The 14821-nt window shown below is 50.9% G+C and overlaps 1 protein-coding gene across 4 annotated transcripts in view; it reads left to right on the top strand.

The window, feature by feature from the left end:
* LOC102173760 (fer-1-like protein 4) overlaps nucleotides 2108-14821 on the top strand; it is a 38980-nt gene continuing 26266 nt past the window's right edge. For all 4 annotated transcript variants that reach the window (XM_018057771.1, XM_018057770.1, XM_018057769.1 and 1 more), the window contains exons 1-19: nucleotides 2108-2235; nucleotides 2510-2565; nucleotides 2932-3020; nucleotides 3117-3216; nucleotides 4803-4894; nucleotides 5061-5102; nucleotides 5366-5524; nucleotides 6060-6120; nucleotides 6238-6369; nucleotides 6631-6693; nucleotides 6772-6856; nucleotides 7116-7275; nucleotides 7396-7579; nucleotides 7665-7851; nucleotides 8705-9066; nucleotides 9447-9555; nucleotides 9742-9916; nucleotides 10012-10132; nucleotides 10517-10617. In XM_018057771.1, coding sequence (XP_017913260.1) covers nucleotides 2157-2235; nucleotides 2510-2565; nucleotides 2932-3020; nucleotides 3117-3216; nucleotides 4803-4894; nucleotides 5061-5102; nucleotides 5366-5524; nucleotides 6060-6120; nucleotides 6238-6369; nucleotides 6631-6693; nucleotides 6772-6856; nucleotides 7116-7275; nucleotides 7396-7579; nucleotides 7665-7851; nucleotides 8705-9066; nucleotides 9447-9555; nucleotides 9742-9916; nucleotides 10012-10132; nucleotides 10517-10617 — 2357 coding nt within the window. In that variant the 5' untranslated portion in view covers nucleotides 2108-2156. The remainder of the gene's footprint in view (nucleotides 2236-2509; nucleotides 2566-2931; nucleotides 3021-3116; nucleotides 3217-4802; nucleotides 4895-5060; nucleotides 5103-5365; nucleotides 5525-6059; nucleotides 6121-6237; nucleotides 6370-6630; nucleotides 6694-6771; nucleotides 6857-7115; nucleotides 7276-7395; nucleotides 7580-7664; nucleotides 7852-8704; nucleotides 9067-9446; nucleotides 9556-9741; nucleotides 9917-10011; nucleotides 10133-10516; nucleotides 10618-14821) is intronic.

Here is a 14821-nt window from a genome sequence, read left to right as displayed (position 1 = left end):
CTGTGGCCACTGCTGAGTTTTCCAAATTTGCTGGCATATGGAGTGCAGCACTTTCACAGGAGCATCTTTCAGGTTTTGAAATAGCTCAACTGGAATTCCATCACTTCCACTAGCTTTGTTCGTAGTGATGCTTTCTAAGGCCCACTTGACTTCACATTCCAGGATGTCTGGCTCTAGGTGAGTGATCACACCATTGTGATTATCTTGGTCATGAAGATCTTTTTTGTACAGTTCTTCTGTGTATTCTTCCCACCTCTTCTTATCTTCTGCTTCTGTTAGGTCCATACCATTTCTGTCCTTTATCGAGCCCATCTTTGCATGAAATGTTCCCTTGGTATCTCTAATGTTCTTGAAGAGATCTCTAGTCTTTCCCATTCTGTTGTTTTCCTCAGTACAGTTATCCCTTGCTTTTTACAAAAGACCTATTTTACTACTGGTTTTTGCTGACCAAAGGAAACCCGAAGATTTTAACTCTCACAAAAAAGGCAAAAAGCAAAAACAGCATTCCCAGTGAGCTGTTACAAAAGCAGCTTGCACCCAGAGCTGCAAGACTGGCACCGCCAAGCTCCTTCCCCAAGAACTACAAACTCAGCATATCAGCATAAAGCCTCCATAGCCTTAAACTGTGACCATCTGTGCTTCATTCAGATTTATTTTGAACATCCAATAGCAAGATATATCCTAGGGCGACTGCTTTTTCATTTTCTGCCACTTTGCCTTAGGACAGCAGGGGAAATCTGTGCTGAGATGGAGCAGCTGAAGCACAGGAAGTGACCACGTCTGGTTCAAGGAACCAGCAAGACCCGGCTCCTCTTGACTGCCTCCTCTTATCTGCTGCTGCCGCCTGATACATTCCCTGTACTCTGGCCAAACTGAACAAATCATAGGTCCTGGAACATGCCCTGCATTTCTTCCCACTTCCTGGATGCCCTTCTCTGCTGAACTCCTGTCCTCAAAGCCCAATTTAAGCAGTCGCTCCTCAAGGAAGCCCCTCTGGCCTCCCTCCCCTGAGCAGTGTAGCCCTGACCCTCTCCTGCTCCGGTGGGGATCTAGGCTTTGTTTGGTGTTGGAGTCCGTGAAGCGATTTGGAAGAAATGCCTGAATCACCTCTGTGGTGGCACCTCCTCCCCGCCTCCGCCAAGGGGGACACAGCATGTGTTCTGTATACAGGCAGTGTCACCGATGGCCCTGAGATGCACTCAACACAGACTTACCGTCACTCATGGGTTCAGAGTGTGAGACACAGTCATTCCTTCCTTCATTCAAAGTACTTCACATCTGTTTCAGGATGAATAACCTAAGCTAGGAGGACTATGTCCAGAAAAATGCACACATGCTCAAAATTTTAGACAGTTTCAAGGGTTTGCACACTCCCTGGAGACCATCTATGGTCCCACCAGTAAACCCAAAGATTTTGGTTAAGAAATGTTCTGGGACTTCCCTGGCGGTCCAGTGGTTAATCTGCCTTGCAATGCAGGGGACGTGTGCTCTATCCCTGGTTGGGGAAGATCCCACATGCTGTGGAGCAACTAAGCCCAGGTGCCACAACTGCTTTGCTGCCTGCAGCAGCAAAGACCCACGACAGCCAAAAAATAAAAATAAATAGCCAGATAAATCTTTTAAAAAAGAAGAAACATTTTGAATACCTGCTATATGCAAGCTAGGGACACACGTTCACTCATTAATTCAAAAAATATGTTGAGTCCCTACATGCTAATGTTGGGGGCTAGGGGATTCACTTTTCTTTTCTTTTCTTTTTTTAATGTTGTTTTAATTTGCTTGACTGAGAGGTAAACAGGGAACAACATGAGGCCCCATGTCCTTGAGTCCTCAGGCTAGCAGAGGCCAGACTGGGTCCAGCCCTCTCCCCTTGCCTCCATCCCCACCTGGTCGCATCTGCCCCCGCCAATAAGGATGCAGGACAGAGGCTGAAGCTGGGGCAGGCAAAGAGGACTAAATTGACCACAGGGACCTTACTTACCCCTATCTTTCTGTCCTTTCACTGCCTCCCTACCCGTGACCCCCAGGCCTGCTGATTTTGTGTTTGACTAAAGGGCAGGGATTGCTGAACCTGCTAAGTGAGTTCAGTGAGTCAGAGGCGATTCAGGTGGGCAGGAGGGCAGGCGGGCAGAGGCAGAGCCAGTGGCCCTGGGACAATGGCTCTGACTGTGTGCGTGCGGCGACTAACAGGGCTGCCAGGCACCCATGACCGGCAAGTGAGGCTCAGCTTTCGAGGTGAGGTCTGCAGGGATTCTCTGAGAACTTTTAGATATCGGGAGCTCTGGCCCCTCCTCTCTGCAGGTCCCCCGCTTCATCTCTGGGCATCTCTACAGTTTGTCTCCTTTGTCCTTGAGCCCAATGTCTCCATCTCTCTGCCTCCCTCCCTCCGTATCTTCTATGGCTCTTTGAGGGTGAGTCCAGGGAGGGTGAGGCCAAGACTGGATGGAGAGATGATCTGTGTGTGTGTAGGGGGAGGAGATGATAAATGACTAGATTCAATTCTGAGTAGGTTTTACCCAGAAAACGAGGAGAATTCACTGTGGGCGAGAAGCAGATATAGGTGAGGTGAGTGGAGTTGGGTTCTGGATGGGGAGAAGCTGATCTGTACCCCGTCTGAGTCCATCCTGGGGCTGGGAGGCTTATTCCTGAATTTGGGGAGATGGTACAGTCTCAGGAGGTGGGGTTGTCTAATGCTCGAGAGGTTAGACTCAGTATGGGACAAGTCATGTTCAAGACTGGGGAGATTAGTTCTTGATTGATAGTTAGCCCCAGATCAGCCCTAATTGGGGAGGACTGGCTCCTGGTTTAGGAGATCAGCCATGGAGTTAGCTCTCAATTTGTTGGCTCCTATTTCAGGTTTGGGAATAGGCTATGGATTGGGGGTCAGTGTCAGCCCAGCATTGGGTGTCACAAGGTTCTTCCTATTCCCAGCTCTTCCGTTGGCCACACTATGGGGCTCCTCTGGCTGGGGAGTGTCTGTCTGTTCAGGTGGTCAACTGCAGCCGTGTGTTCAGCCCCAGGTGAGTAGGCCTGGGGAACCAAAGATGCAAAGGGGGTAGAGAGGGCCTTGGGGCCATTCTCCTGGGTCATTCTTTCGTTTCGTGCCGCACCCCCAGGTCTCTGGGGACACTTGTGATCTCCCTGCAGCATCTACAGACTGCCGGGCATTTGGTGCTGCGGGAGGCCTTAGTGGACAAGAATCTGCGTGTGTCTCCAGTGAGTTCCACCAGCCCCCTAGCCTGCCACCCTCAAGCCTGAGGGTCTCTCTAGAAGTGGGTTCCATTTCTCAGAGGGGAAAACTCAGACCCAGATAGGAGTAGTAACATGGCCCCCGAGTCAGGGTGTCTTGGATTACAGCTCCCAGGGCCAAGAATCAGGTTTAGCTCTGAGGGCCAGGGATATGGCAAGGGGAGAAGATAAGAAGTTCTGGCCCCATGACCCTGCACCAGGTGCAATTCTTGTGGGAGACAAAGATGAGCCTGGATGGATTTTCCTGGTGTTTCATGGGGAGTCAGCATAGCCTCATAGAAGTAAACTTGGGTTCAAATCTCAAGTCCTCCACTTCCCACCTGAGACCTTGGCCAAGTTATTCAGCTTCTCTAGGCCATTTCCTCACTTACCTTATGTGGAATCCTACAAAATGTCGAGCTTTTCACTCAGCCTGCCATCATTTGTTATGCCCTGATTACAAGCAAGTGCAGTTCTAAGCAATGAGGATTGAGCGGTGAGCAAAACCAGATAAGGACTTGCCCTCTTAGAACCCCATATCTACAGAGAGAGGCAAACATTAAACAAATATTCAGCGACTTCTCTGGTAGTCCCATGGCTAAGATTCCATGCTCCCAATGCAGGGGGCTGGAGTTTGATCCCTGGTCAGGGAACAAGATCCCACAAGCTATGACGAAAAGTTCAGATGCTGCAACTAAAGATCCTGTGAGCTGCAGTGAAGACCTGGCACAGTTAAAAAAAAAAGTTAAAAAAGAATATTCACAAAAATGAATGCAAAAATGCCTGTGAAGGATGTTACAAAATAGCAGATAGGGGGATGGAAGAATGTATAACGGAGAGATGTGACCTATATAGGGTTCAGAAAAGGTTCCCTGAGGAAGTAGTGTTTGAGCTTAGAATTGAAAGATATGATAGGAGTTAAATAAGTGGGAGGAGAGACTGTTCTAGGCGGAAGAACCAGCATATTCAAAAGCCCAGCACCCTGAGATAGCATACCTGGGGTGCAGGGCAAAGCAGATCCCCTAACAGATGCGGCTGGAAAGTTTGGCAAGGCCCAGATCATGCAGAGCTGTGAAGGCACATTAGTGTATTTCAAAGAGCAACGAGATTATTTTGGAGTTGTGTTGGGCTCCTTCAAGAGGTTACTTGCACTTAGTAAGTTCTTAATAGCTTAAGAGTAGTCACTATTATTTGGGGCTTCCCTCGTGACTCAGATGCTAAAGAATCTGCCTGCAGTGTGGGAGACCTGGGCTTTGCCCCTGGGTCAAGAAGACCCTGGGAGAAGAGAATGGCTACTCACTCCAATATTCTTGCCTGGGAAATCCCATGGACAGAGGAGCATGGCAAGCTACAGTCCATGCATCCATGGGGTCACAAAGAGTCAGACACAACTGAGTGACTAACACTTTCACACTTTCAGCCACTACTATTAATGATCAGAGAGGAACCAAAGTCACCACAGATGGGGCCAGGAGGGTCTCTGTTTATAGATGGAGAAAAAGCACTGTCTTTGGGGTTTTCCTAGCCTCAGGGTAGCCTCAGTAGCCTGAGACCCACTGCAGATCTGGTTTTAGGTCCAGGTGGAACTTGACTTGAAGTACCAGCCTCCAGAGGTTGCAACTGGAGTCTGGGCACAAGAGGACTTTGGAGCACCCATTCGGGACAGGTACCTCCCACCCACCTAAGCAAGACCCAGGCAGGCCTCGGTAAAGGAGAATGGGAGCCAGTTCCCCTGTGGATCTGCTGGATGTGATGACTCTTGGACCCACGCTGCCCAGTTTGTAACTCTGTAGTCAGACCTGGCCCTCTCCTGTCATTTCTCTTTCTCCCAGCTCAGAGCTGATCATCCCCAATGTGGGCTTCCAGGAGCTGGAGTAAGTATGTGGGAATGAGCTGGGTTACAGGGTCAGTCTTGGGATTGGGACCCAGTAATACGAGGTCAGTTCCTGGGTCTGGGATCAGTACTGGACCAATTCCAGGGTGAGAAGTCAGTCCTAGAATAAGGGGTCAATTCTGGAATTAGAGGGCTCTCCGGTTTAGAGTCAGGGATGGGTCCTAGAGTCAGGGACGTCAGAGATGGGTGTCCAGAGACGGGTGAGAGGTCCCAGACATGTTCCTGGAGGGCCTTTCCTGTCAGGCCTGGGGAGGCCCGGCTGGAGCGGCGGGCAGTGGCACTGGGCCGCAGGCTAGCTCAAGGAGCAGGTCAGCAGGACGATGAGGACGATGAGCTGGCGCTGGAGCTGGATGATGAGCCTGATGTGGAGCTTTCTGGCGTCGTGTTCAGCCCACTCAAAAGGTAACTTGTAGCCCTGCACACCTGCTCCCATAGCCTACCAGTGTGTCTGTCAACCTCACCTGCTCATACCTGCAGGCCTATGCTTGTCCACCCTCACAAACACAGGGTTCCAAGGGTATGGGTGGGGAGTGGATATCCTGGGGTCAAGGGTCATTCACTCTTCTGCATAGACACTGCCACATTTACACAGTTACCCTGACTCACACATGGCTTCTGGAACCAATGAAGGTGATGCCAGCTTGATGAGGGCAAGGAATTTAACCTCTTTTGTTCTCTGCAGCGTTCCAGTGCCTAGAACAGAGTTGGTGCATATAGCAGGCGCTCCATCAGTCTTTGCTGAATGAATGAATGGTTTTAGGGCTCCAGAAATGAGTCGAATTCTGAGTGTAGAGTTGAGATGGAGGCCAGACAATACTGGAAGGACTTAGAAACCAAAAGTTTAGGGGGAGAAATCTCAGCACCAGCACCAGGCCAGAGTGTGTGTACAGAGGGGGAGGAAATGAAGTGAGAGCTGACCGTAATCCCGTCTCTGCAGCCGAGCTCGGGGCCTGGCCCGCGGGGATCCTTTCCAGGTGTCCAGGTCCCAGGACTTCCAGGTACCGCTCTCCCTTCCAGGCCCAAACCCTTGGGGAGTACCATCAGCTCTCCACACACGTTCTTCCCTCAAACCATGGCAGGTTGGCTTCCTTTCCTCCTCCTTCCTCACCCTTCAGGTCGGGGTCACCGTGCTGGAGGCCCAGAAGCTGGTGGGAGTCAACATTAATCCTTACGTGGCCGTGCGCGTTGGAGAGCAACGCCGAGTGACCGCCACGCAGCGCGGCACCAATTGCCCCTTCTACAACGAGGTGGGCGCAACCAGGGAAGGAGGAGCCTGAGAGAATGGGCGGGACCCAGGAGAAGACCTGTGCGTGGAGGGGGCTTGGCCTGGGGCGGGGCGGAATGAGCCTATTGGCTGGCCTGGGGCCAAGCGCTGGGTGCCGGAAACGGTGCAAAAGGGGTATGGTCACCGAATTGGGGTAGAGTGGGGAAGGGAGGAAAGAGGGCGTTCTCAGAACCCTTCACGTATAACCTGCTGTCAATTCTCTTGCTTCCCCACTTCGACCCAGTACTTCTTGTTTGAATTTCACGAGACCCGGCTTCACCTCCAGAACTTGCTGCTGGAGATTACGGTGAGAGGGTTGGGGTGAGAGGTTGCCGTCAGAGAAGGAGAGATGCCGAAGATCCAGACTAACGCCACCTTTCCCCAGGCTTTCCATTCGCAGACCTTTCCCTTTATGGCCACTCGGATCGGCACCTTCAGGATGGACCTGGGCATGATCTTCGAACAGCCAGGTACTGAACACTCCCCGCCTGCGTCATTGAGACTCCTCTGCGTTGACAGGGGAAGCAGACCCGCTGGGCACCGAGCCCAGTATACTAACTTGTAAGACAGCTGTCTCTTTCGACGGCTGACTGGCCCGTTCTCCTGCTCCTCCCTACTGAGCCGGACTTGAACCCCGGCTATTGTCCAGCATTCTAATCCCAGCCTCCACAACCACCCTGAGCATCCCAACGGGCCCCCTGACCCCTGGGCCCACTCCTCTTTCCCCAGATGGCCACTTCTATCAGAAATGGGCCCCACTGCACGACCCCCGGGACACCCGCGCCGGGACCAAAGGCTTCGTCAAGGTCACTTTGTCCGTGAGGGCTCGCGGGGACCTGCCCCCTCCACTGCCACCCCCGGACCCGGGCCACAGTTCGAACATCGAGAAGTGAGCTGGTGTGGAGAGTGGGGAGGGGGAAGAGTAGGCCCGGGCGAGGCTTCCTGGATGCGGAGAAGGCAAGGGGCCGAGCCTAGGGCTTCTGGGTCCCTCAGCGCCCGGCTTCCCTAGGAACCTGCTGCTGCCGCGTCGGGTGCCAGCGGAGAGGCCGTGGGCGCGGCTGCGAGTGCGCGTGTACCGCGCGGAGGGGCTTCCAGCGCTGCGCCCCGGGCTGCTGGGCAGCCTGGCCCATGCCCTGCTGGACCAGCGCGTCCCCGTGGACCCCTACGTGAGGGTGTCTTTCCTGGGGCAGCAGGTAAGTCCCTCCTGTCCCCACTCAGCGGAGGCCCAGGCCGGGATCCGCACTGACCGCTCTCCGCCTGTCTTCACCGCGCGCTCAGGGCCAGACGTCGGTACGCAGTGAGACCACCGCGCCCGAGTGGAACGAGCAGCTGAGCTTTGTGGAGCTCTTCCCGCCGCTAACGCGCGGCCTACGTCTGCAGCTACGGGACGACGCGCCCCTCGTCGATGCGGCCCTCGCCACGCACGTGCTGGACCTGACGCAGATCTCGCATTCCGGCCGCGCAGGTAAGTGCATCCTGCCGTGCCCCCTCCCTGTCCCTGTGTACCCAGGGTCCCGCCCCCGACAGCAAACCCCATCCTCCCGACCCAACTCCGCTTAGAAAGTCTGGTCTATGCCAAGTGACTATTTCGCTCCAAGCCGACCCCTCCCTTCACAGTCCCACTTGTCGCCCGCAGACTACAGACCCTACCCTTGGTTTGGTTCTGTTGACAAGAATCCTAATTACAGCTGAATATCCAGTAATCCCTGCAGCCCAGTTCTTCTTACAGATTGACCTGCAGGAAAACAAGCCCTGACCACATTAACCGTTTACTCCGGACCCTCACCGGGCGTGCTGTAGCTCCACCCCAATGCTGACTCCACCTCCAGGCCTCTGGCTCCGCCCCCAGGGCGTCTTTCCTGTCGAGCTGCTCCCTGGGCACGTCCCTGGTGGTCCAGTGGTTGGGAATCCCCCTGCCAATGCAGGGGACACGGGTTCAGTCCCTGGTCCAGGAAGACTCCGCATACCGCGGGGCAACTAAGCCGGTGCCCCACAACTACTGAAGCCCACGCCTCAGAGCCTGTGCTCCCAAGAGAAGCCACTCTAATGAGAAGCCCGAGCACCGCAATTACAGAGAGACTGTAGGCAGCAACAAAGATCCAGTGCAGCCCAAAGCAAACAACTAAATAATAGTTGTTTTTAAGAAATAGTTCTCCCAGGTCTTGGTCCTTAGCTCTCAGGCCCTAGCTGTTCGAAGGCTTTCCTTCCAGAGGTCCAGAGGTTCAATCTGACACCCCTCTTCCTCAGCATAGACTAGTACCTACCTGCTCCACGCTTCCCTCCAAAACACTGTTTTTGTCCCCTTCACCTCCCCACAGCGGGGTTTAACCCCACCTTTGGCCCGGCCTGGATACCTCTCTATGGCTCACCCCCCAGTACGGGTCTCCGGGACGGTCTTCAGAATCTCAATGAAGGCGTTGGTCAAGGCATTTGTTTCCAAGGCCGACTGCTGGTGGCTGTGTCCATGGAAGTGTTGGAAGGGAGAGCTGAACCCGAGCCTCCCCAGGCCCCACAGGGGTCCAGGTTGTCTCGGCTCACAGAAAAGAAGAAGAAGAAAGCCAGGCGTGGCCAGATTCCTGCAGGGATACAGCAGCACCCAGATACCAGCTCCAGTGTTGATGCGCCTGAGATTCCCAGTGCCATGGAGGTGGAAGTGGAGGAATTGCTGCCGCTGCCAGAGGTGAGGCTAAGTTTAGTAAGGGGGCCGGGTACACATTCTCAGCTCTGGAATGTGTACCCAGATCCCAGGCCTTAAACACCAGGGCGGGGGGGGTGTCTCAACTTGGTGACCTGGGTGAAGACTGCACGGTGTGGACACATGTGCTCCTATGTATATTATAACCATGGAAAGAGGAGGGTGACAACTCAGAGATGAACCAGAGAGGACCAAGTCCCGGGTCCGAAGAACTGGGACAACAAGGGGCAGAGGGAGGCAGGACACCAGCAGCGAATCTTCTAGGCCTTCATTGCATGTCCTTCTGTGGGCATTGTGACCAAGCATAGCCCAGGCTGCAAACTGGGAGGGTGGGGGCTGACTCCATCCTGACCCGCCTTTTCCAGAATGCCCTGGCGCCCTGTGAAGATTTCTTGCTCTTCGCTGTGCTCTTCGAGGCCACCATGATTGACCCGGCCATGGCTGCCCAGCCCATCAGCTTTGAGATCTCCATCGGTGTGAGACCTAACCAAAGCCCTAAGGGCAGTGGGTTTGAGGGTGGTCACTCTTGTTCCAGACTTAGACCACTGGAAGGAACAGTTGACCTTCAGTAAGGGGTGGGCTCTGACTTAACTATTGAGACACAGGTTGAGGGAGGGACCCCTCAGGCTGATACCCACTGACCCTTGTGGCTCCCGGCAGGTGATGCAGGTCGCAGAAAGGAGCAGTTGAGCCAAGGGTCCAGGGTGGGGGCGGAAGCAGAGGACACAGAAGGGGAGGAACAGCTCCTGCTGGAGTCAGACATGGGAGTCGCGCCAGTGGAGGAGGAGGAGCTGGGAACCCCAGCTCAGCGGCCTGAGCCCATGGATGGCAGTGGGTGAGTGCTCCTGGTGGCTGGAAGGAAGGTGTTGGGGGATTCCCAGCGGCCCAGGACTGCCCCTTGCAGACTCTGCTCCTCTGCATCCTGCCCAGGCCTTACTTCTGCTTGCCCCTACGTCACCGCAAGCCCTGTGTATGTGTGTGGAGCCGCTGGGAGAATCACTTGTGGCGCCTGCAGAGCAGTAACTGTGTGCGGAGAGTGGCCGAGAGGCTGGTGAGAGCAAGGCGGGTGCTCACAGGGCGAGGCCGGGATAGAGGGGCATTCCGGACACCCTGACCTGTGAAGTGGGGGCTAATGAGTAAAGCACCAGGGTTACCCAACACCTCATCAGATGAAAGCTTCCGGGAGAGCTGAGAAGGCCAGAAATTGTGGGAGGGCTGGAATTCAGAACTGTTGGACCCAGGGAGAACAAGAGTAGAGCTCCCTGGGGCCTGGACTCATAGCCATGCAGCCAGCGGAGGGCTTGAGAAACCGAACCCAGAATTACTTGAAGTCAAAGAAGGGTGGGGCCAAGAGGAACGGTCGTGAGTGGGCGGGGCCTTGGGATGAGGGTGTGATCTAAAGGAGGTGGAGTCTGACCCTCTCCCTTTGGCCCAGGACCAGGGGTTGCAGGAGGTTGAGACTCTGCAGCGCCGGCCAGGACCTGGGGCCTGCACACGGCTGAAGCAGGCACTGGAAGAGCTGGTGGCAGGCAGCAGGTGAGCGGAGAGCCTCTCCTTCCTTGCTGCAGACTCTGGGGTAAGGGAAACCCATGATAGCTGTCTGGACCCTGGATGCTGCAGTCTGATCCGCACTTTACAGGAGAGTGAGATGATTGAGGAGGGAACTTGATGGAAATTATTGGATGTTAGGCCACTCCCCTTCAAGAAACTCTTTCCCCCTCTCCTCTAATCTCCACACACCTTCCAGTTCCTCAGATGAGGAGCCACTGAAGATTTTGAAAAGAAAAGGGATATACTCTAACCTATCCCTTAAAAGGATCAGTGGGGGAGGGATGATATGAGAGGAAGCAGAGGGCCTTGTAATAACTGAGGTGATTGTTGAATTGAATCTAGGCTGGACACAGAGTGACTGGATTCAAAGGCAGTATGGGTCTGTGAAAGTGACATCTCAAGACTCACTAATGAATAGTCTTAGGGGACTTGGGAAATGTGCAGAGAAGAGTTATGAATGACTCCTACAATTTTGACTTGAATAACTATGTAGATGGTGCCATTTACTGAGCTATGGAAAATGAGAGGAGGAGAAGTTCTGGTGGGAGGGGAGGGAATATCAAAAGCTCATTTTGGGACTTGTTAACTCTGACTTCTGTTTTGAAAATATTATTTATTTGGCTACTCTAGATCTTAGTTGCATGTGGGATGTTTAGTTGCGGAATGTGAATTCTTTAGCTGTGGCATGTGGGATCTAGTTCCCTGACCAGGGATCAAACTCTGGTCCCCTGCATTGGGAGTGCCGAGTCTTAGCCACTGGACCACCAGGGAAGTCCCTGAAATAGACTTCTGTTAGACTTCTAGATGGATATATCTGCTAGGCTATTAGCTATGAGTTGAGCTCTAGGGAGAGTTCAAAGCTTAAAATGTAAAATTGGGAGGTGTTAATACAGAGATGGGACTGGATAAGATCATCTAGAGAGCAGAAAAAGGAAAAAAGAAAATTCCAGGGACCTGGCAAGCTCCAACATTTAGAGGGAGGGAGGAAGAGGAGAACTCAGCTAAAGACTTGGTTGTTGGTGGTTACTTTTCTTTCTTTATCTCAATCAACCTTTCAGTTCAGTGAAACACTGAGGTGAACACAGTTGACCCCACCCTCCTTCTTCAAAGACTCTCCTGTTGACTTCCATGTCCCTGGTTTTCCTATCTTGACCTCTGAATGTTACAACTTTCATGGACTGTGTCCCTGGATTTCACTGTAAGGCTCTCTTCTCTGTCTATGTTCTCTGTGTCTCCAAAAGAGCAACCATATTTAATCCAGTTTAACTACTTGCTTGATTTTTTTATATGATGCAATGAAACTATTTCCATTTTCACTTCACTGATTTTTTTTTTTTTTTTGAAAGTTTTAATTGCTTAGTCGTGTCTGATTCTTTGTGACTCCATGGAACTGTAGCCTGCCAGGCTCCCCTGTCCATGGAATTCTCCAGGCAAGAATACTGCAGTGGGTTACCATTTTCTCCTGCATTGCAGGAGGATTATTTACCATCTGAGCCACAAGGGAAGTCTTAGTTATTTTATTACTAAAATTACTTTTTGGCAGAGAACTTTCAATGAAAGATTTACTCATATAATATTTTACTCTTTATAGCTTTACTCAGTGTGGTTTTGTGTATGCTGCTGTTATTTCTACCACATTTAATTTTCCTGAATCCAATTTTGTGGATCTAAATCTTGTCAAGAAGATATTTTTCTCTTGTCAATTTTTAATCAATAGCAATGTTAATAAGTGAAGTTTTAGAAATTATACAGTACAGTTCATTTCAGTTGCTCAGTCATGTTCAAATCTTTGCGACCCCATGAACCGCAGCACGCCAGGCCTCCCTGTCCATCACCAACTCCCAGAGTCCACCCAAACCCATGTCCATTGAGTCGGTGATGCCATCCAACCATCTCATCCTCTGTCATCCCCTTCTCCTCTTGCTCTCAATCTTTCTCTGCATCCGGGTCTTTTCAAATGAGTCAGCTCTCTGCATCAGGTGGCCAAAGTATTGGAGTTTCAGCTTCAACATCAATCCTTCCAATGAACACCCAGGACTGATCTCCTTTAGAATAGACTGGTTGGATCTTCTTGCAGTCCAAGGGACTCTCAAGAGTCTTCTCCAACACCACAGTTCAAAAGCATCAATTCTTCAGCGCTCAGCCTTCTTCACAGTCCAACTCTCACATCCATACATGACCACTGGAAAAACCATAGCCTTGACTAGACGGACTCTTGTTGACAAAATAATGTCTCTGCTTTTTAATGTGCTATCTAGGTTGGTCATAACTTTCCTTCTAAGGAGTAAGCCTCTTTTAATTTCATGACTGCAATCACCATCTGCAGTGATTTTGGAGCCCCCAAAAAATAAAGTCTGACACTGTTTCCACTGTTTCCCCATTTATTTGCCATGAAGTGATGGGACCAGATGCCATGATCTTCGTTTTCTGAATGTTGAGCTTTAAGCCAACTTTTTCACTCTCCTCTTTCACTTTCATCAAGAGGCTTTTTAGTTCCTCTTCACTTTCTGCCATAAGGGTGGTGTCATCTGCATATCTGAGGTTATTGATATTTCTCCCGGCAATCTTGATTCCAGCTTGTGCTTCCTCCAGCACAGCATTTCTCATGATGTACCCTGCATAGAAGTTAAATAAGCAGGGTGACAATATACAGCCTTGATGTACTCCTTTTCCTATTTGGAACCAGTCTGTTGTTCCATGTCCAGTTCTAACTGTTGCTTCCTGACCTGCATACAGGTTTCTCAAGAGGCAGGCGCAGTTTTGACCCTTGTCACTCAAATTGTGTCTGTCAGTAGAAGTCTTGGAGTAAAGAGCTTTATAAGTTAAAAAGATAAGCTCTGGGAGCAGTATTAGGTGAAAAATCTTTGGAGTCACTTATTATATATATATATATTTAAATTTCCACAGTAAAAAGTTAGGAAATCATTGAGTAGGGGTCAAAAAGGGGCCCAAATTCCATGGATTAAAATCATTTTACTTAACCCAACAAGTGTTTTTTGAGCATCTATTAGGTGCCAGGCCCTGAGGATACAGTGGTAATCAAAATGAAGTCCCTGCCATGGCTTACATTCTATTTAGAGAGACAGAAAAAGCAGAGATGAAGATGGAGAAAGTGGGAGGGGTTGTTGAGATGGGATGACCAGAGAAGGTCTGTGAAGAGGTATTTGAGCAAAAGCCTTAACAAAGAAGGGGAGAATGAGCTATGGGAAGGTCTAGGGCCAAACATTCCAGCATAGGGAGCAGCTAATAAGAGGCCTTGAGGTAATAGGTTTGGGGTATTCAAGGAAAAGCAAAAAGGCCAATGTGACTGTAGGGTTGAACTTGAGGGGAGAGTAATATTTGATGAAGACAGGGAACTAAAGAGAAATAGAGCATGTAGGGCCTTTTAGGCCATTTAAAAATATTTTTATGTATTTATTTTGCTTTACCAGGTCTTAGTAGGCCTGTGGGATCTTCTATCCTCATTTTGGCTTATGGGGTCTTTAGTTGTGGCATGGGAATTCTTAGCTGCAGCAGGTGGGATCGAGTTCCCTGACCAGGGATTGAATCCAGGGCCTTCTGCATCGGGAGCTCCAAGTCTTAGTCACTGGACCACCAGGGAAATCTCCCCATTAAGACCATTCTAAGTATTTTGTTCTTAACTCTGAGATGAGAAACTTCTGGGGAGGAGTGAAATGGTCTGAAAAGCATTGAAAAACTCATTTTGGATGCTGTATTGAGAACATTCTGTAGGCCAGAGGGTTAAGAGTGGAAGAAATGAGAACAGCTAGGTGGCTATTGGAATAATCTTGGAGAGAGTGATGGTGGCTTAGACCAGGGTGGGCCTGGAAAGGAGGAAAGTAGTCAGATTCTGAATGTATTTTGAAAACAGAGCCTAAGTGATATGCTGAGTGATATGACATGTTCATTGGGTCTCAGAGTCGGACACGACAGTAACTGAACAACAACAATAAAAAGTGCTATGCTGATGGGTTGCTGTGGAGTGTGAGTGAGACAAAGAGCAGTGAAGGAGACTTGGAAGTTTTGAAGTGAAGCAAGGTTTGCTTTTAGACAGATGGGGTGGGGCAGTCATTGGAACTCATGCACTTGGTTTGGGCATGTTTTCTTGAAACTATCTTTAGTCCATGTTGGAACTGTCAAGTACAGCCCATGTGAGCCTTTAATATGCACTTGAATCCTCCGACTATAA

The sequence above is a fragment of the Capra hircus genome, chromosome 13 (genome assembly GCF_001704415.2).
Source record: "Capra hircus breed San Clemente chromosome 13, ASM170441v1, whole genome shotgun sequence".
In the NCBI taxonomy this organism is placed as follows: Eukaryota; Metazoa; Chordata; class Mammalia; order Artiodactyla; family Bovidae; genus Capra; species Capra hircus.
The sequence above is the reverse complement of the archived record's forward strand: the minus strand, read 5'-3'. Positions and strand labels throughout refer to the sequence as shown.